The sequence below is a fragment of the Aphis gossypii genome, unplaced genomic scaffold, assembly GCF_020184175.1.
Source record: "Aphis gossypii isolate Hap1 unplaced genomic scaffold, ASM2018417v2 Contig00039, whole genome shotgun sequence".
Taxonomy (NCBI): Eukaryota; Metazoa; Arthropoda; class Insecta; order Hemiptera; family Aphididae; genus Aphis; species Aphis gossypii.
The window spans coordinates 1-21,031 of NW_026082988.1; the positions used below are offsets into that span (position 1 = coordinate 1).

Consider the following 21,031-nt stretch of genomic DNA (forward strand, 5'->3'; position numbering starts at 1 on the left):
GCTTTGGTCACCCAACTTCACACACGTCTAATATCAGCTCAGGGCAACAGGAATGAAGTAATGTAATATGCCAGATTTCTACATAGTGTTTCTACTGAACTAGCTGTATGTCTAATTCTTAATACTACCACAACCGCTTTTATATTAAACTATTTGGGCGGCGTAGTCTCCAAAATATACGTAAGTTTCTATTTCATGTTTACTATAACCAATTATTTAATTTTAATCTTACCTTGCTAAATTTTATATAACCTTTCAAATCTGACATTGAAATGTAGAAGTCAATTACATTCTTTTAAATACAAATCGCACTTGTTATTACATTCTATTTTTTCGAATATGAAAAGATGTACCTTTCAAATTTTATTCTAGTTAGTGTTTTAGCTGAACTGATTATTTTAGACTTAAGAGGAGGAGTAGAAGTGGTTACATATATAAGAGACTCATCGATACAGTATATTCAGTATACTTCAACAGATTTTACAATCTAGACTTTTTTTAATAAAATTAATTTAATTTTGAAAAAATGTCCTGCTACTCATTTAAAAGCGATGACGAGGAGTCGGTTGTATTTTCCGAAGTAAGTAAAAAAAACATTTTTTTTTTCTTTTTTTATCACAATATACCTAATATATAATTATTTTAATTAAAAGACATTTTTTTTTTTTTTTTTTTTAAAAAAAAAATATTAAATATTTTATGAAAAATTGATTTTGTAAACCGTCATCAGCTTATCGTCTATTTTAATTATAGGATAATATTGCAACAACATCTCAAAAAAAAGGTACATCGAAAAGATTAGCTGTAAAACCGGAGAAGAAACCGGTATCGAAAAAGACGAAAAAGGTGAGTTATATATTATGACATACTACGAAAAAGTAAAAAAAAAAAAAAATATAATTGAATTATTATTTTATAAAGCACTGCTATTTGTTATACAGACAAAATATTAGATTTAATAACAGATCCAACTATACCAACCGATGCAGAGAACACCTTGAATATAAAAAAGGATGATTGTTCATTAACGGTTAAGACACCTGTAGACAATACGGCTGTAGATTACTGGACTATAGCACATTATAAATGTGCTAAAATTGCTAATGTTGCTCTGCAAGATAGGTAATAATAATAATAATAATAATATATATATTTAACTAAAGTGAAATATTTATAATAAAATTTAATGATCACTAGACAGCTTAGCTCAAACTAACAAGTTTTCTTTATCGATACATGTTATATACTAAACAAATGTAATGTTAAAAAAGAAAAAAAGAAAAAAAAATGTGAACGTATAGTGTCTAGTTGGATAAACAGGAAAGAGTTATTATACTTACCTACCTAATTCGATAGAAACTGAAACATTTTTTAAAAATCATTAACATATTAAATTTAAATTAGACGCGTTATCCCACTAGGCTACACGTTCACGAGGTATTAAATAAGTTATTAACACATTTAAGTTTATTAAATTCAGATTTTTTTTTTATTGAAATATAAAAAGTTAAAAAAAATAAATATATTTATTAAATGAACTAAACAACAGTATCATATGACCTTGATCCACAATCACAATCACAAATATCGATAATCTTACCATATTTTTTTACTACATTTTCAACAAACTGATTTCCTTTTGATAATAATACAAAAACACATTTCGGATTCCATATTGAGTGTTCAATCCATGGATTATCTTCTTTTTCCCAACGATGCAATATAAGACCGCAGCAAAAACATTCAACAATATCTTTTTTCCCTGAATATATAAAACCGCTTTCAGCTAATGAGTATTTATCTTGAGATGAAGTCAACGGAAATAAATTGAATGTTTTCAATCTTGATATAAATGTAGTGAATTCTGCATATGTAGGATATGCATTGTTTCGTACTAACGAAACAAGTGAACAAAAACTGTTGTTAATTTGTTGAAAATTCATTTTTTATAAAAAAAAAAAAATAAAAAAAACTTAAATGAATTAAACTTGATTAAAACTAACAGAACCTGATTGAACTGTCTGAACTGGAATGAATTCAATAAAACGACTTTTATCTATTATTTATTAAAAAAAAATAAAATTACAGTGTAACCTGAATGTTTAACTTACAAGGGAAATAAATAGTGTTGAAGTGTGTATACACTGTTTAAACTTTATGTGTAACAGGGGAAAAAATAATTGGTTAAAGGCGGAAACTATACCTTAAATTTTAAAAATCTCCGCAGTCAAAAGTGCGCAGAACATACATTATGGTTTTTGGGAATCAGTGTTTTTTACTGGTACAGCGAAGAAAAAAAAAGTTTGAGGGGAAAAATCCCCCTTAAAATTTTACAATCTCCGCAGTCAAAAGTGCGCAGAACATACATTATGGTTTTTGAAAATCAGTGTTTTTTTACTGGTACAGCGGAGAAAAAAAAGTTTGAGGAGGAAAATCCACCTAAAAATTTTAAAATCACCGCAGTCTGGTACAGCGGAGAAAAAAAAAGTTTGAGGGGAAAAATCCCCCTTAAAAATTTGCAATCTCCGCAGTCAAAAGTGTGCAGAACATACAAATGTATACTACTTACATCTTCTTTCTAGATATGATCCTGTTATTAAGAATCATTTAGAAAACGGAGCAAGGAATACAACTTATATAAGTAATCGCATTCAAAATGACATGTTAAATAGTATTGAGAACACTATGCTCCTTTTAATAATATCAAATGTTCAAAGTAAACCAGTATCTATTATTTCTGATGACACCACAGATATGGGTCATCATGAACAAATGCCAATTGTTGTTCGTTACTTTGATGATGACACATTTAACCCTGTTGAAAGGTTTGTTGGACTTCAAAGATTGAAGCTTGTTGATTCACAGTCAATTTTTAATGAGCTATCAATGGTACTAAAAAATTTAAAAATTCAGTGGAGAGATGTTGTTTCAGTGTGTTTTGATGGGGCTTCTACCATTTCCGGTTGTATTTCAGGGGTACAAGCTAAGTGTAAAGAAGTAAATTCGAGTATAATGTACGTACACTGTTATGCACATTGTCTTAATTTAATTCTTGTTGATGCTTGTACATCTAGAAAAGAAAATAGAATTGTATTTGATTTTTTTGGAGTAGTACAGTTAACTTATTCATTTATTGAAGGAAGTGCTATACGCCATGCAGTTTTGGAACGAATATCAGCTGATATCAATGCATCGTTAAAGTCAATGAAATCTTTATCTACAACAAGATGGGCCTGTCGCTCTGAGGCAGTGTCAGCTTTAAAACATAATTATTCGGCTATTTTATTAGCACTTGAAGAAATAGTAGATAGAACAAAACAACCTGATGTTAGAGCTAAAGGACGGGGTTTATTGTTTCAACTCAAAACTTTTCAATTTATTTTAGGACTTGAAATGATGGATCCAATTCTACAAATTATAAATAAAGTAATTAAATCATTACAGTGTGAAAATGTTGATTTATCATCAGCAATGTATAATATTAATGCTCTTCGATCAGTGCTTATTGAAAAAAGAAATAAAAATACATTTAAAACTATGTTTGATATTTGTACTTCTATATGTGAAAAAATTGATGTTCCATTACCATTACCCACAAAACGAAAAGTTTCAACTCGTATCGACAATATTAATTCACAGTTCCAAGCACAATCATTAGAGGAAGAACTAAGAGTCCAATCATTTTTTCCTATGCTTGATATTATGATTAGTGGAATTGATGAAAGATTCAATCAAGACGCTATTAATCTAATAAATGCAGTTGATGGATTAATGAAATTAAAAATATGTATCACAGATATAAATCTATTAAGCAATCATTTTAAATGCAATAAAGATGAATTGGTAGCTGAAATTAATTTGTTACAAAAAAATGAAACAATAACAAGACAAATTGAAGGCAACTTGAGCGCTAAAATGCTTCATATTTGGCTTCAATGGTTAAAAAATTATGATAAACAAAATATTTTTGGACAATTTACTAACATTTTAAAGAAGTTTTCAGTTATACCGGTCACAAGCTGTACATGTAAACGATCGTTTTCAAAATTAACTTTAGTAAAATCTAAGTTAAGAAGTACTATGCTTCAAGAAAGACTAAATGCATTGATGCTGATAACGGTAGAACAAGAAATGGCCATTAACTTAAATCCCGACGATGTAATTGATCATTTCAAAAATTCTACACAACGCAGAATGGTGTTATAATAAAATATATTATTTATTAATATGATAATGTTTTTTTTGTTTTTTAATTGTACAAGTTGTATGACATAACTTTTTTAAGTTTTATCGCTTTTATTTTTATTTTTATTTGAGTTTTAACTAAATTTTTTTGAATTAAACAGTAAGACATTTTAATATTTGTGTATTGTGTATATATTTTATCAGAATTTTACATTCTTAAAATAACTTTCAGGGGGTGCCTGTGGTAATGCAGTGCTTAATTTGGGGGGGAGGTAAAATTACAAAATTGGCTAAACACAGTATAAACACTGTAAACAATGGGAAACTAAGGTGATTGGGGGGGAGGGAGAATGCCAATTTTGCCCCCCCTCCTGGATCCGCCAGTGCTTCTGCATACCCTGAACAAGAGGTCTGCACACGCCTATGAAGTAAATATATAGGAAACTATAAAACATATAATATTTCATTTTTAATAATACAGTAATATACGTAGGTATGTATAATATATTATTAAACAGTGGTAATAGTTAAATATATTAGAGTTTGAACTCTCAACAATCCAGTGAAAAAATGAAAAAAATTACGTGAACAAAAAATCGGAAAAAATTGCAAAAAATCAAGAGCGTCAGGGCGGCCGTGCGTTTCAAAGCACCGCTATCGGATCGACGACGAATCCGCCAGAGCGGGATTCGAACCTAACTACCCTAGCACGGGGATCTAACGCCTAAACCTATCGACTACAATTTGAGATGGTAAACCGCGTCTAACATCCAGCTCTTAAGCCGTTTCCTAACCGCAGAGAATACCGCATTAATTGCTTCGGTTTACCGGTCAAAACGTCAAATCCTTATGATTCTCGGGTAAAGAAAACTCGTCGGAAAATAAAAACGTTCTCACGTCATCGAATCTCCATCCGTAACGATCATAAAAGAAGAATCGCCGTCGTTATCGTACGTAAGACTACGATTTAATAGACACGACATAGGTACCTCTCGAGGCTCGGAAATCAAACACAAACGCCTGTCGTAAAGACCAATAGCGTTTATGCCGCGGAAACCGAAACGCGTTATGATCTATAGGCGCGTACATGAGAAGTGTGCGTATTCGTACGCGTATTTTAAACGCAGTCAATCAAATATCGAGTCCGTTGAGCTCCGTATTTATATTACGCACAGGTACGATGTACAGTAATATATTTTACGCGTACACCCGCTCCGAGCTCACAAGAGCGCGCGTCGTTATCAGTGCTGGATTTAGAACAAGTGCCGCCCTAGGCCATTTTAAATATGCCACCCCTATCCCGAGAAAAAAAAAATGATGTTATTATTTCCAATAAATTTATTTCAATTTTAAATAAATTAGGTCAATAGTCATTATAAACAAAACAAATAATTCTAAATTCTAAATAGCAGTGTAAATGTTTAATCTTATACCTATGTTATCTATAACATTTTACGACGAACTTTTTTAGCCGCGAAATCGTCGATAATATCATCATAATTTATACTTCAAAGCATCTCAGATTCTATGTGTAGTATTGATGTCGCATTTAATCTATCTGACTCCAAAGATGAACGAAGATGCGATTTTATTCTTTTTAATGCTGAAAATGACCGTTCTGCTGTACAATTTGTTGCAAACGTGCACAAATACATACGTGGGTAATTTCAAAATTATGGGTTATTTCATGTCACGCAGCTGTGGTCTCTTTAATTATGGGCTGAATAGAGTTCTAAAAAATGTTTTACCTTAAATATTATTTACCTTACAAGGACTCAATATTTTTAAGTTGAAATATTTATTATTTTAAGTACGAAACACATCTAAGTAACCTAAATCTCTCTCCCTAAGCGTGTCACAATTAGTAGGTTTCTAGCTTTTTTTTTAAATATGTCAGATACCATACAGTATTTAATGAGTTATCAATGAATTATTATAATCATAATATTTTCCTCTAAAATGTGTTTTGTTAAATAAATCAAATTATCACTAAGAAAGTGTTTTTGGCGTAAGTTTGTGTCGGTTACATAATTTTTTCTCTCTCCCTAAAATTTTTTTTTAATTGCCGCCAGATAATAGTATAATGGAAATTTTGTATTAATACAATGTGGCAACACTGCTGCAGTATGATAACAAAACGTGTGTTTTGTTGTTTACATCAAAAAAATTTATCAGTTGTGTTTGCGTACGTAAACAGTACGGTTTGTCCGTGCGTGATTTTATTCAACCTCATTCCCTAAAGCCTATCAAATACTTGTAGTAAGTGTATTTTGGATTATAAATAATTTCATTTTATGTGCATTATTGATCAGAATGTATGTACCGTAATGACTATCTAGAAATAATTCGTAATCTTATCAATAATGATTGCTAACTGTCAAAACCTCTCTCCCTACAGTCTCTCTCCCTAAAATAATTTAAAAAATTAAATTTGTAGGGAGAGAGAATACAAATTAGGAAGAGAGAATACTGTATTTTTTTTATACATTTTATTGTTGTTTCAAGTTATTTATTGTTGCCTCCCGAAATGCAACAACATTATTATTGATATGTTAAGGCCGCTTACCACCACCGACTCACACTCACCCTACACGTACACAATATATTATTTGTTTTTACCAGTAAGGTTTATTATTGTTATTATTTTTATTCTGGAATATGATTGCCAGCTGCACGTTATATAATATTATGTAGATTACGAAGCACGTTATCGCATGCAGCCTCGTAATTATTATAACTCTCGGCCGCCTCAATCCAGTCAGTTCACACACAACTTTCATCAAGACGCAAATTTATTGAGTGTACCGGTCGCCAGTTTAAATTATATTGTTTAAGTTGAGGCGTGAATTGCCAATTTTCCATTATTATTATTGTGAGCCATAAAGGCAATCCTTATAGCGCATTGTGTATTATTATTTTTACGTGTACCGTCTATTATTTTTAATATTATTTAGGCAAGGGTAGCAGCTGGCCAGCAGTGCACCGCCAAATACGTGAGTTTTTATTACTATATTCTTTAGCAGCTCTAATAGCTTGCCTTATTATTATTATATTATATTGTTGAGCCAGTAGCTTATATTATACTTTTACGAGTTTACTACTCAAACGGCCAATATTATTATCTATCTAGATTGTTTTATTATTATATTATTGGGTTGCTGTAATTTCTATATATTTGTAAAATTAATTATTATTGACGTCGTGTATTATACAGCAACATATTTATTTACCTTAAACATGTTATCATTTTATTATTAATTATAAGTACCCACACACAAATACATACTTACACACCCACCGCACACTACCTAGCACTCAGAGTATATGCTCGGAGACCCCGTCCACTACTCTTGAGTTGCACATACACATATTATACGTTATACATATCGGTTGGTGTGTGAGTGTTCTTGCGTACGAAGTATTTCGGTACCGGGCACACAAACTATTATTGTTTCGGTCTCGGCCCATACATTTATAGTGATTGATGGTTTTTATTTAATAGGTAGTCTCACTCGTGTACACTGTAAGAGTTTAGATTATGGCACCAAAAAAAAAAACTGAGCAAGGAGGAGTTAAAAGCAAAAGCGAGAGAGTATCATCAAAAAAGAAGAGAGAAGATAAATAATGACCCAGTTTTGAGAGCTATTGAAGCAGAAAAAGAACGTAAAAAATATGAAGCAAAAAAAAACAAAAAACAAGTAAAACTAGTTAAAGATATGAGTGACCGAGAACTGAGGGTGAAGAGAAAAATATGGAAAACAAAGGCAAAAAAAGCTTACAATAAAAAAAAAAAGCAAATAGATATGGATAGATACATGACACGAAATTCTCCTCCAGACAGTGATGCACTGACAACTCCACAGATAGTGCTCTCACGTCAAAGAACAGGGAAAAAAAAATGCGTAGAGATAGAGCAAAAGTAGTTAGGGATAACAAAAAACTACTGAAAAAGGTAACTGCTTTAACACAGCAGTCAAATAAATGGCGGCAAAGATGCTGGAGAATGTGCAATAAAAAAAGTGATGAAAAGTCTCCAGGAAAAGTAGTTTCAGAACTAATGAAACATGGAAATAAAAAAGTTATCAGACGAAAATTGTTGTTTGGTGAAGCAATGAAATGTCAGTTAACACAACATTTCAAATTGCTCTCTTCGCGGCGAAAAAAAGAGAGTTTGGTGAACTTTTGGTTGGGAATAAAAATTTTTTAAAAAAATATAACTTATTGTGTGATTTGCGTGGTAAAATTTCAACCAAGGTATTCAACAGTTCACGTATACTGACTAATAATAAGCAGATCAAAACTAGAGTAAGTAAGATAAATGAACTAGTCAAACAAGATATTCGTGATTTTTTTGAGGATGATGAAGTGTCGATGGTGTGTCCAGGTAAAAAAGATTGTATAACAAGGCATAAAATAAAAAAACAAAAAAGATTTCTAACTGATACCTTGAAACGTTGTCATATTAAATTCCTAGGAAAAGTTAACTATAAAATTGGGTATGTATCATTTTGTAAATTAAAGCCATTTTGGGTTGTACAACATAAAGTTTCCGAAAGAGATACATGCTTGTGCAAAGTTCATGCAAACATTGAGTTCTTAGTTTCAGCGTTATTTAAGAAGAACATCATTGACAATGCTAACATAAAAGAGTTTGCTCGTCATGTATGTTGTCATATTGATAATGTAGCCTGTTTGCAAAGAATGTGTGGTAATTGCAAGGACTTACAAATTCCTTACAATTTATTTGATACAGATGCTACAGTCACCTACTTTAAATGGCAAGTAAAAAGTGAAAATTTTACTGACAAAAACAATAAAACTCGATCTGTAAAACACACGGTGAAAGATAAAATAACTGTTTCAGTCATGGATGCTGTAAACACCTTCAACGATGATTATATTAAGTATTTAAACCATGAAGGAAATGTCATACATCAGTTCCGTGCCATAAAGATGCTTAAGACAAAACTGAATCCGAATGAGGTGTTGATTCACAGTGATTTCTCAGAAAATTACTCAATGAAATATTCCACAGAAATTCAGGCATTTCATTTTGGTGGTAGTCGAAAACAGTATACTCTTCACACGTCCCAAATATATTTTAAAAAAGATGAGTACAGCTCAGTAGTATCACAATCGATGTGTACTCTATCGGAATGTTTAGACCATGGACCTGCTGCTGTTTGGGCACATCTACAACCTATTTTCCAATTCATACAACGTACTGTTCCACAAATCACCGTTGTTCATTTTCTGACAGATAGCCTACAACACAATACCGTAACAAAACCATATTTTTTCTAATCGCCCATGCCCTTCAGCATTCAATTGAAATTTCATTATGTACATGGAATTATATGGAAGCTGGTCATGGAAAAGGTGCTCCAGATGGTGTTGGAGGTTGTCTTAAAAGAACAGCAGATCGAGTTGTTGCTCAAGGGGAAGACATAGATTGTTTTGAAAGCTTTGTAAAGGTCTTAAAAGAGAATGTCAGAAAAGTGGAACTAATTTTGGTTTACGAGCATGACATTCAATCAATGAAAAATAATATACCACCAGAAATTCCTTCTTTCAAAGGTACTTTCAAAGTACATCAAGTTGTATTTATGAAAGAGTTTCCTAATAAATTAGTTATGCGAAAACTAAGTTGTTTTGAATGTTATGATTGTGACAAGTTTTCTTTAGGACATCATATTATTTTACCAACTAACGAGGAAGCAGATTGCCTAGAAAATGTCCCAGTTGAAGTTGAATGTGATTTACATATACAACCGACATCTTCAATATCAGAGCTACAATCAAAAAATACTTTCTATGCCCCAGGAACCTACCTTCTGGTGAAGTTTGAAAAATATTCTAAGAAGTCTGAAGATGCTCTAGGTTTTCAGTATGTTTGTTGTGTTGAAAAACAAAATGAAGATAATTCTATCACTGTAGATGGACTAAGAAAACTTGGTAACTCCTTTACAGAATTTATTTTAAAAGATAATGATAATAGTGTAATTGGTACAGATCAAGTTATGCAGGTGCTTCCAAATCCAAGTGTGGTATTAAAAAAGAGAAAAACGGTGTTTTTGTTTCCTATTAAAGTCAATGTCAAAGAACTTTAGTGATAGTTTAGAATTGTAGTGCTTAAGTTGGGTAATTATATACTAGTCATAAATAAAACTAGATTTCCTCCACCAAAAAGTTCAGATTGTATTTAAAGTTTTTATAGACATAAGTATTTTTGTTTTAATATTTTAAACCAAGGTTTGGTTAAGGTTAAATGTATTCAAATTCTGTTAAATATTGTTTAAGACTAAAAGTTAGTTCAGATTGTATATTTAATGTTTTTAATGATATAGACGTTATTTTATTTTAATTTTTTAAACCATGGTTTGGTTAAGTTTAAATGTGTTCAAAGTCTGTTATATTTTTCAATACTGTAAGTGTTATTTTAAATTTAAAAATGTGATTAAATTGTTTGTGATCTTAAAGGTATTAATGGTAGATCTCAAAACAAAATATATTAAATAACTATTAAAAAATTGTGATTGTTAGTATTTCTATACTTTTTTTTAAATTTTCAGTCAATTTAAAAATAATATGTTGAGGTGACTTTTATTTTGTTAATAAACGTATATTAAAGCTCAAAAGTACTATTGTTATACTTTCTAGTCTTAAGTTACAGTTGTTGTTGATGTTAATTTGTATGGCCAATTACATAAATATATATATATATATATATATATATATGTGTGCATATTTTTTCATAATTTCTCTCTCCCTACATCCAAACCTATCTCCCTATATTTTGAAAATTTCTTAAGTTAAATATATACAAAAATATTAATGATTATGTGTGCACACTCCATGAAGGTGCAGTAAGGTCTATACAGATAAGTAATTGACAAAAAAAAATAGGGAAATTAAGTTTTTATTATTGGATATAAGCAAAGCTTGAAATAACCCATAATTTTGAAATTACCCACGTAACGCTGTTGTGACGTTTGGGTAAATATCTATTAATTCTTCTGTATACAACATCTGACAAAGTTCTTGAGCGCTTCTTTTTTGTGTCGAGATTTAAAAAAAATATGATCACGCAAATGAAGACATTCATTTGTAAATAATTCTTCAATATCATTAGGATATTGTTCTATAAGTGCCTTAGTTTTTTCAGAAATAATTTCCTCGTCAAAACTACATATATTCGTAAGAAAATCAAACTTGACACATAAATCTTTATACGAACTGCCACGTCTTACAAGTTCAGCTTTCAATTTATCCAATATAACGAAGAATACATTTATTCTGAAATCTTCCTTGCCTGTTTCTGTTATCACTTCATTAATTGTTTCGTCGAATTGACGTTTTCTTTTAACAGTTCTCCGCTTGTCTTTTTTATACTGTATTTCACCGCATATTTGTATAGCTTTTACTTCATATTCTTCAGAATTATTTCTAATTCTATATATATACTGCTCTAAAGATCCATATAATTCAACGACCATTCCTAATTCAATATTAACTGATTGAAGTTTTTTATTAACTATATGAAACCTTTCTAATACTTCGTTCCAAAAAACAGCCATAAAGCACATTTGTATAGTATTAAAAGGTTTCAAAAGAACCAAAGCGTCAAATTTTGTTACAGGTTTTTCATTGGCATCGTCAATAATAGCCTGTAAAGCGTTTTTAATTTCACTCCAAGAAGTATATAAAGATTTACCCGCTTCGTATCTTGCTGACCATCGGGTTTGAGACAAACTTTTTACACACTTGGCCTTTTTTAAATAAAATAGTAAAATTTCCCAACGATGGGTAGATGCTGTGAAAAAGTTATATAATTCTTGTAGATATCTAAAATATGTTGTCGATTTTTCACAGCAATCCACGGCAGATATCCCCACAAGGTTTAGGGAATGTGCTGAGCAAGGAGCATAAATAGCAAGCGGAATGACTTCTTTAATTCTGGCTTGAAGGCCAGTGTATTTACCAGCCATGTTACTAGCATTATCATATGATTTCCCGCGGCAATTTTTAAAATCCAAATTTTATTGATTAAGTGTATCAAAAACTGCATCAGCAAGTTGTTCAGATTTATGCCCAGTATTGGCAATAAACTTTAAAAATCGTTCTATAGGAGTACCATCTTTTGGAAGGTATCTTATGATAAAAGACAACTGATCAACATGGGATACGTCGGGCGTCGAATCAACGCTTATCGAAAAACACTTTGAAACTTTGACTTCTTCAACTATTTGTTTTGTAATTTGTTTTGCCATAATTTGTATTAACTCTCCGTATGTCTATGAAGATAGATACGATGTATTCCCACTACCGATTTTACCGTAATGGCGAATATGTTCTGATAGAAAGGGGTCAAATTCTGCTAAAAATTCTAATGTCATAATGAAATTACCACTATGATACGACTCAAATTTTTCTTCACTGCCTCTCAGTGGTAACCCTCGAATTACTAAAGAACGTCAGTAGCAACTATTCTTTTTAAAATATTTCGCCAATAATTGGTTTCTTGTTCTAATTGCAATACAATTTCTTGGTTTATTTTACCTGCAGTTTAAATGTAAGTTAAATCATATTGTAGAAAATGTCTATCATTTAAACGGTCGTTTGACATAAATGATGTATTCCTTTTTTTCCCTTTACTTGGACTGGTTTTGATATTTGTTTTGTATTTTTGTAATATTTCATTCACCAAAGTTAGTTGGAAGTTTGCTAATGAAACATGCTTACCTGTAACAGTTTTATACGTAGAATATGCATTTAGCATACTCATATGAATAAGATGAAAAAATAGTTTTTTGTACCATTTTAATGTACGTCTAACACATTCGGTAGAACTTAACAACATGTCAGTCTTATCTATTGCACCCATATTCTTGTTATAACTAACTACACTTTGTGGCTTGAGATATTTTTTTCCTGTTTTTCTATCTATCTTTTTTGTATCAACTATTTCATTTGTATTCATAGATGTTAACATATATACATCACGACGGTCCTTCCAATGAATCGCTAAAAGTTTGTCAGTGCACCGAGCTTCTCGTTCACCTAATTTCAGCTTTCCTTCAATAATTGGCATAAGTTTTCGATTTTTTCTCACTGTACCACATGTGTTGGTTTTTTTTTTATGTAAATACATAGATAATTGAGGTGAAGTATAAAAATTGTCAGTAAATAATGAATAACCTTTGTTTAAGTATGGCTTCATGAGATCTTTGACTATTACACCAGATTTCCCAAGTATGTCTTCTAGTAAATCTTTGTGTTTAGTAGCTCCTGTATACACAATGAAATTTAGAATGAAATCAGTCTCACAGTCACATATAATATAGAGCTTGATACCAAATCTATGTCTTTTACTTTTAATATACTGTTTAAAAGATAAACGCCCTTTCCACAAAAGTAAACTCTCATCAATTGCCAGATTTGAAAAAGGAATCATAGCATCTTTGAAGTTTTTTCTTACTTCAGTCAAAACTATTTGAATTTTGTAGAGCCTATCTCCTTTGATTTGTTGAGTATTGTCGCAGAAGTGAATACAACGCAAAAGAAGTAAATATCTGTCCCTACTCATACATTTGCCAAAAATATCTTGACGTAATAAGTCATTAGTTGACCAATATTCACTTATTTGTAATTTTTTGTTTCTAGCCATCAAAATAGTTACTCCTAAAAATATGTACAATTCTTCCATACTAGTATCTTTCCAATAAACCATTCTTGAATGTTCTGAATTAATTGGTCGCTCCTTAGCGTACCTGTTAGTCTCAAAAACAATTTTTCCCACCAAATCGTTTGTAATAAATGCTTCAAAAAAATCTATAACAGATGAGGTTTCATTTAAATCAAACTCTTAACATTGAACACCACTCTGAAATTAGCAAAAACACATTTTTATTTAATTTTTGGATTTATAGAAAAAACAAACAGTAACATACATTGTTTGGGTTAAATTCATGAATTTTTGGTTGAAAACTGTTTGCATTTTTTTTCCATTTTAATGTCTTGATTGATTTAGGAACTTTAGATGATCTTGTGGGTCTACGAATGCTAGATGAAAATGCATCTGAAGCTATTCTTGACTGCTGTGTAATACTTGAAGAAGGAGACTGAAAAGAGTCATTCTGTGACACTAAAAAATATTTTTAAATAAAATTAAAATTAACTAGGTAATTGTGTTCATTTCAGAGCCTATTTATATATATATATATTTATACATATTAGACACTTTTTAGTACAGAATACAAAACTATGCAGAACTATCCTTTACTAACTACACATCTTGTCACACTTTACCCACTAATAATGTTAAAATGTTACAAAAAAACAATTGTGATTAGACAAATTTTCAAATGTTGTATTACAACATAATGAATTTTGTATTACACACAATAATATATTTTGGTAATTTAGTATGCATAAAATAGAATATACACTTACAATAGTCTTGGAAATCAGTTTCTAAATTTTGAAGAGCTTCATCAATATCAACATCTTTGAATAAATATTGTTCATTGTGTAATAGACCTAAATGAATAATAAATTATGAAAAATTCATTAATTTACTTGTAATGAAATCAAAACTTACCAGAGGCTTGTAAATCGTATTGACTAATCTCAATAGGTGTGCTATATTGCATTTGATTAGAATTATATACACTATTATTATTACTAGAATTTATCAAATTAAAATGATCATCACTTGATCTCGATTGATCTAAACAATTTAAAAAAAATTTTATATTTGTTATAAAACATTCATCACATATCAAATACACTCACCAAAACAAGGTTCAGAATCTTCAAAAGCTAGATCAATATCGTATGTTTCAACTTCGGATTCAGAATTAGCATAGTATTCATTTAGTTCTCGTTCTATTTCTTCGTCCGTTAACTTTTTAGTCATTGTGGTAATTTATATTAGAGAAACAAATCACAATAAAAAAAGCAAAGCACAAAATGAACGTAGTTCGGCCACAATAATGTGTGTCAATACATTGAAAACAAATTGAAAACCATATATAAATACTAAATACCTAGGTACATAAATGTAATTCTATTTTGGTATAATTTTATCTGTTATGTTTTTCGTTACATGGGTAACACGAAAAAAAGGTATAAAACAAAAAGGTAAATGAAGCACTATAATATTCTGTGTGGCTATTGGCTAGAACTATTGGTATAAGAGCTACAGGTATAGTCACAGACAATATTGAGAACCCCTGAAAGATCCAAAATGTATAACATTTAATAACTCCCTGGATATTGGTGATAATTCAATTCTGAAAACGGTTATTTATTTATTTATTTATTTAAATGTGAACGGGCTATAAGAGCCCAATAGTACAACACAATTAGTAGTAATGAACATGAATTATAACAATAAATAGGTAAACGCCTAACAATACGGCGATTATATAAAAATAAAAATAAAACACAATTAAACAAAGGTAAAAACAGAAATAAGTAATAACAGATTCCCAGATAGCAATTTTACGTTCTTAAAATGTCTTAGTAATGTTAAAAAGATAACCTTATAATTTCTATAATATTCCAGATAGGTTCTAAGCACCTTTTTTAATGTTTCTATAACATTTTCTTAGAGTTTTTTGGCCGCAAAAATGTTGTTCTACTAACATTATAAAATAACTATCACTATAATGTTAAACCTAACTTTTTTTGTTATTTTTATAACATTTTCAGGTGGTTCTAATTGTCTTTTTTAATGTTTATATAATATTTTCTTAGAGTTTTTTGGCCAATGAAATGTTGTTCAATTAACATTTTAACATTAATATTATTATCATGTTAAATACAACTTATCGCAACATTATTTAAATGTGTCACAATAGTATCAAAGTATGTTATAATAACATTACAATCTTTATTTTATAATCTCATTATATTTATAACTAGGGGTTCTAGCTCCTGCTCACCTCACTGGCCAGGTTATTTATATTATAACTTCTGTGCTTACTCTCCATGGTCCACTGGGTGATGTCATAACAAAGACAGGGCTTGGAATAGATTTTGTAGGCGTTACTTTTAATGGAGATATGCTATCTAAAATTCATTAACACTTTACTATAGGTACTCATCATATAAATTATTTAATAAATTTATAATACAATAATATTCAAGATAATAAGTATTTGATGTACTATAAACTATAATATATTGAATGTATTAATTATTTGTATTACCAAATTCCTTTTCTGAATTTTTTTTTGGTTTAGCAATCCATGTTTGATCTTTATCGGAATCATCAAAATCGCTAAGGATAGAACTATCATTATCAGAAACAGTAGAAATTTGATTTATGATAGATTGTGAATAAAATACATTTTCATCAATAGTATCTGAAATAAAAACAATTTTTACTTAAATACTGAAAAAAATATTTCAAATAATAGAGCTTAAGTAGGTTAAGTACCTTTTACAGGGTTATACTGTGGTGGGCAACTTGAAGAACTTTCATGCTGAAATTCTGAGTGAAGTTTCACTTTTTTAGATAACTTGTTTTTGGGAGATGCACTGCGTTTCAAATCATATTTTGGTACACCATTAAAATTTTCATCTTCGGTAGATGACAAATCTGATTTTATCATTGCTTTGGGCAATTTCGATTTAGCCTTATCTAACGAAGCTATAAAGAAAATATATAACGTAATTACTAAAATACACAAAGAGATTTTTTTTAAATATAAAATAATAGAAATACTAGTACTATCACTAACTATATGTTTTTCCTGACATTTTTCGAATGTTGTAAAAATAAAAATCATTCTTGTTAGGCTTTACTCGACTTTCGATTATTTTTTGAGAGTTTTTCTGATCTTTTGGCCAGGCACAAATATTTTTTTTTAACCATATATCAGGTACAACTGAGACTGTATTGTCTTCGGTGAAGTTAACAATATTCTACCCAAACATTATCTAATTAAATACAATCGAGAAATAAATTATTAACTGATATTAATTATTAACTTATTTTTACAATTAATAATATTTTAAATGTGTATCTAACTTGAGGGGCTGCAAACATTTATTTTCTGTTTGTCTTGCCAATAATATAGCATTATAGCAATAATGTATTGTGTACCTATACCTATTTCCACAATTGTGAGTAGGTACCTGGTTTAATTTATAGAAAATTTACTCATTAAATACATTTTTATGGAAGAATATTTTCTGAGCATTGACTATATAGTTTTTTAATATTTTAATTTTTGAAAAAGTAATGGTTGAAAATGATAATAGAAATAAAGTATTCAAATTTAAACGTGCTTATCTTGATAAAATTTTTTTAAAATTAAAAAACTATCTATCAATGCACAGAAAACAGTGTTACTTATTAAATGTAAGCTAATCATAAGTTACTTTCTAAACAGAACCATAGTCTTAATATTATATTATGCGAAAAATTAACTTAGTAAACAAATGTTAGTGTTGAGGGACTTAAATTTTAAATAATAACCTAATTGAAAAAAAAAATTGTTTTCAATTAGATGTCAGTATGTATTACTGGCATGGCTATATATTTACTCTCGTGAACAAATATCATCATTTTTTTTTTAATGTCATGTTCAGTCCAGCATTTAATTTTATCAGACAGTTTTTGTACTACAAATATATCTAATATTGTTGAGTTAATGGGGGTTTCATAAAATGCTGATTTTATTTTAAATTTTTGACCAATTATTATAATGTTACCGTCATCTCTTAAACAAAAATTTAAGCATTTTACGATATCTTTGTTTTTGGTTAAAATATAACAATTTTTTTCATCTTGAATTTTAATTTTAATAGTTTTATATAGAAGAGTATAATATTCAATGCCATTTAAATGCCCTGGTAATGGACCATTAGTATGCTGATTTTTTAGTACTGGTTTTTCTTCTAGCAATTGTTTAATTTTACCTTTATAACCATTATTCAAATTTATAAAATATTTTTCATTATACCTATTAATTACTTGCTGTAAAGGTTTGTCATGTTTTCTCAAAAATGACTTGAGCTCTTTCATGAAGTTTTCAAAAACAAAAGTAGAACAGTTATCTAAGGGGCCATACCTTAAATAATCATCACAGATATGGAGTAGGCCATGAACATTATGTGAAACAAATTGTTGGCCATAAATTTTTTGAAAGCTCATTACAAAAAAATCTAGTAGCTCCTTAGCAAAATCAACAAGAAAACTACAATTTGGGCTCAGAAGAATAAGCATGGCAATATTAAGTGTCATAAAATTTGTATAACATTCTTCAGTAATTATATTTTTTAAAACAATTGGTCCAGTATATAACAAAAAAAACCGATGCTCGGTGGCTTTCCATCTAGAGAGTTCTTGTATACTTCTTCCCTTCCTAACAAAATCAGAAGTAATGTAAGAATTAAGTTTCAAAATTAAGTTTGATAATTCATCAATTTTCCTTGCTCGAATACGTATATTTAATGGACCCTTATTCACCCAAAGCATTAACAATTTCTTCATAACACCAATATTAACAAGGTGTAAATAATCAAGGCTAAATGAATAAACAGCATCGAAATTAGGCAACTCTGCTAAATTTGAAATTGTATCATACACGTGAAAATCTTCATCTGAAGTGTTAATATAGGAATTATGATCCCTACTAGTCGACATAACTCGTGTATATGGGAAACATACTCTATGATCTATATATTCACCTTCAATTTTACATCTAGTACAAGAAGAAAATCCACTATGCCCTTTGACTTTCAATATAAAACTTTTAGCAGGGGAATCACAACAAAAAACATTAATTATGACATTAATTTTAACAGAATTTATCAAAATACCATTGGATGTAAGTTCTTTAGCTTCTTCGACAAAATCTAATAGAAAATCATTGCTACAATGTGGTTTTTCTGTATCATAATAAAGTCCCACTAAAAAGACTCGTTTTGGTAATGGAGACTCAACTTCTATGTAAGCTAAAATCGGCCAAAACTGATTACTACTACTTTTGGAAATAGGTAATCCATCTATACCAATTGCAATTTTTACTTCATCAACATTTGAGGGTAAATTCAATTTAATACCATTAGCTAATCCAAAATGATGGTAGAGACCCGGTTCAACTTTGCGAATATGTTTTGAAGCACTAGAAGGTGTTTTTAATATGGTCCGACAGTCAGCGGGTAGATAATTAAAACATTCATGTTTCTTTAATCCTTTTAATAAACCATTAACAGCATTATGTGGTATATTATACTCAACAGCCCAGGATGCTAAAAAATTTTGAATAGAATAATCTGGGTAATGATCTGAAGTATTATCAGAAGAATGAGATGGAGTAACTGGTTTTGAAATTATTGAAGAACTTAAATAAGTTGATTGTTCTGGGTGAGTCACCAGATTTGAATGATCATATGATAATGACGAGGATAATGATGAAAATAAAACACTTGATTCGCCAATTTCAACTGCACTCTGCAAGGTATACAATTTGGCCCTAATTGCTGTTTTGTTTGATCAGTAGTACTAACTTGAGTATTTATATTCAAATTATCTCTCGAAGCTGAATGAGAATACACATTGTGAAGAATATTTATTTCTTAACTAATTTCCCTTCTTTTAGTTCTCTCACTTTCACTCATTATTTTAGTTATACTGTTATAGATTAGAAATGAATAGAATTTGTAAGAAATTACATAGGTATTAGTACAATTATTAGGTAGGTATTATATTATACTACTTACCTATACCTAGGTATTTCATATAATTACTAAGTCGTAAATGTCATAAGTTAAACGAGTAAAATTCAACCACATAAATTATTAAGGCATATAAATGTCCATAAAATAAAAAAATAAAATGTACTAAAATAAATAAACATATAATATAGTATATATATTATTATACAGGTAGGTTAGATATATATTATAGGCCTAGGTAGTAGGTACCTATAATATTAAATAATAAACATACCTACTTATTGCCCATGCACCTAATATAATAATTATTATATATCACCTGATGTAAGTAGTCGCACTGTTGTTGGTATATGAATATGAACGATGCAGGTCTACTCACAATCGACGACAATGTCTGCTTACGGCGAATAAGTTGTGGGAAATAGCGAATTTGTAATAAAATAAATAGAATTAAGTCACAAAAATAACGTGGTTATAAGTTCAAAGGATAGAAAAAAAACACTTTTCAATATCGACGGACGACGATACACACTAACTCAAACCCCGAACGAAGACAAATGAATAACGACAATGTCTGCTTACGGCGAATAAGTCGTGGGAAATTGCGAATTTGTAATAAAATAAACAGACTTCAGTCTCAAAAAAAAACGTGGTTATAAGTTCAACGGATAGAAAAAAACACTTTTCAATATCAACGGACGACGATACACACTAACTCAAACCCCGAACGAAGACAAACGAAATACGAACAACGACAATGTTTGTTACGGCGATTAAGTTGTGGGAAATGGCGAACTTGTAATACAATAATCAGACTTAAGTCACAAAAATAACGTGGTTAGAAATTCAACGACATTCAACGTGACAAGTGACAACACTGACAACGTATAACTGCACCGTCGTACAGCACGCAGAAAACAGAAGGAACACAAATAGTCAAAAGTCATATTGTCGCTGGACGGAGGTCGGAGACGCGGTTTAACGGTTAGATAAAGAAAAACAACTGCAAGTCTGCAAATCAAAAACGGACAAAATAATCACGTGATCCCGTGATGGCTGGCGGCTGCCAAGCTGCCAACAGCCAGCGGCCCTGCGGCAGAAAATTCAGCACAACGTGCGGTTTAAAACTATTAATTAAATAATTAATAATTTA

The 21,031-nt window shown here is 30.0% G+C and overlaps 5 protein-coding genes across 5 annotated transcripts; 2 read left to right on the forward strand and 3 right to left on the reverse strand.

Moving 5' to 3' along the window:
- Nucleotides 1–941: 941 nt before the first annotated feature.
- On the forward strand, nucleotides 942–4,206 carry LOC126552999 (uncharacterized; the record flags this gene model as incomplete). Its single annotated transcript, XM_050208199.1, has 5 exons — nucleotides 942–1,122; nucleotides 2,583–3,014; nucleotides 3,075–3,327; nucleotides 3,445–3,787; nucleotides 4,058–4,206. Coding segments are annotated over 5 exons (1,358 nt in total), but the record flags the coding sequence as incomplete, so codon positions are not given.
- Nucleotides 4,207–9,110: 4,904 nt separating this feature from the next.
- LOC114129100 (uncharacterized) lies at nucleotides 9,111–11,131 on the forward strand. Its single transcript, XM_027993730.2, has 2 exons — nucleotides 9,111–10,140; nucleotides 10,198–11,131. Exons 1-2 carry the CDS (start codon nucleotides 9,543–9,545, stop codon nucleotides 10,293–10,295), a joined length of 696 nt encoding a protein of 231 aa, XP_027849531.2. The 5' UTR covers nucleotides 9,111–9,542; the 3' UTR covers nucleotides 10,296–11,131.
- A 61-nt stretch (nucleotides 11,132–11,192) lies between these two features.
- On the reverse strand, nucleotides 11,193–12,173 carry LOC126553002 (uncharacterized). The gene has a single exon (XM_050208202.1). The coding sequence runs from the start codon at nucleotides 12,171–12,173 to the stop codon at nucleotides 11,193–11,195; it is 981 nt and encodes a 326-aa protein (XP_050064159.1).
- Nucleotides 12,174–12,649: 476 nt separating this feature from the next.
- LOC126553003 (piggyBac transposable element-derived protein 4-like) lies at nucleotides 12,650–15,103 on the reverse strand. The gene is made up of 8 exons (XM_050208203.1): nucleotides 14,980–15,103; nucleotides 14,786–14,914; nucleotides 14,638–14,691; nucleotides 14,126–14,329; nucleotides 13,558–14,016; nucleotides 13,384–13,473; nucleotides 12,928–13,296; nucleotides 12,650–12,744 (listed from the first exon to the last, which is right to left on the reverse strand). The coding sequence occupies exons 1-8, from the start codon at nucleotides 15,101–15,103 to the stop codon at nucleotides 12,650–12,652; spliced, it is 1,524 nt and encodes a 507-aa protein (XP_050064160.1).
- Nucleotides 15,104–16,150: 1,047 nt separating this feature from the next.
- Nucleotides 16,151–20,288, reverse strand: LOC126553001 (uncharacterized). The gene is made up of 5 exons (XM_050208201.1): nucleotides 20,198–20,288; nucleotides 16,935–17,133; nucleotides 16,631–16,843; nucleotides 16,401–16,556; nucleotides 16,151–16,260 (listed from the first exon to the last, which is right to left on the reverse strand). Exons 2-5 carry the CDS (start codon nucleotides 16,951–16,953, stop codon nucleotides 16,151–16,153), a joined length of 498 nt encoding a protein of 165 aa, XP_050064158.1. The 5' UTR covers nucleotides 16,954–17,133; nucleotides 20,198–20,288.
- Between the last annotated feature and the right edge of the window lie 743 nt (nucleotides 20,289–21,031).

What these genes read in the sequence shown, in the direction of transcription:
- LOC126553001 (XM_050208201.1), bottom strand. An exon ending in ACAGTATAACCCTGTAAAAG is followed by an intron (nt 16,557 to 16,630) that starts GTACTTAACCTA and finishes TTTTTATTTCAG; the next exon opens with ATACTATTGATGAAAATGTA. An exon ending in AAATTCAGAAAAGGAATTTG is followed by an intron (nt 16,261 to 16,400) that starts GTAATACAAATA and finishes AATGAATTTTAG; the next exon opens with ATAGCATATCTCCATTAAAA.
- LOC114129100 (XM_027993730.2), top strand. Translation starts at nt 9,543, where the DNA reads ATGGAAGCTGGTCATGGAAAAGGTGCTCCAGATGGTGTTGGAGGTTGT. An exon ending in AGATGGACTAAGAAAACTTG is followed by an intron (nt 10,141 to 10,197) that starts GTAACTCCTTTA and finishes TAATTGGTACAG; the next exon opens with ATCAAGTTATGCAGGTGCTT.
- LOC126553002 (XM_050208202.1), bottom strand. Translation starts at nt 12,173, where the DNA reads ATGGCTGGTAAATACACTGGCCTTCAAGCCAGAATTAAAGAAGTCATT.
- LOC126553003 (XM_050208203.1), bottom strand. Translation starts at nt 15,103, where the DNA reads ATGACTAAAAAGTTAACGGACGAAGAAATAGAACGAGAACTAAATGAA. An exon ending in AGATTCTGAACCTTGTTTTG is followed by an intron (nt 14,915 to 14,979) that starts GTGAGTGTATTT and finishes TAAATTGTTTAG; the next exon opens with ATCAATCGAGATCAAGTGAT. An exon ending in TACGTATAAAACTGTTACAG is followed by an intron (nt 12,745 to 12,927) that starts GTAAGCATGTTT and finishes TTTAAACTGCAG; the next exon opens with GTAAAATAAACCAAGAAATT.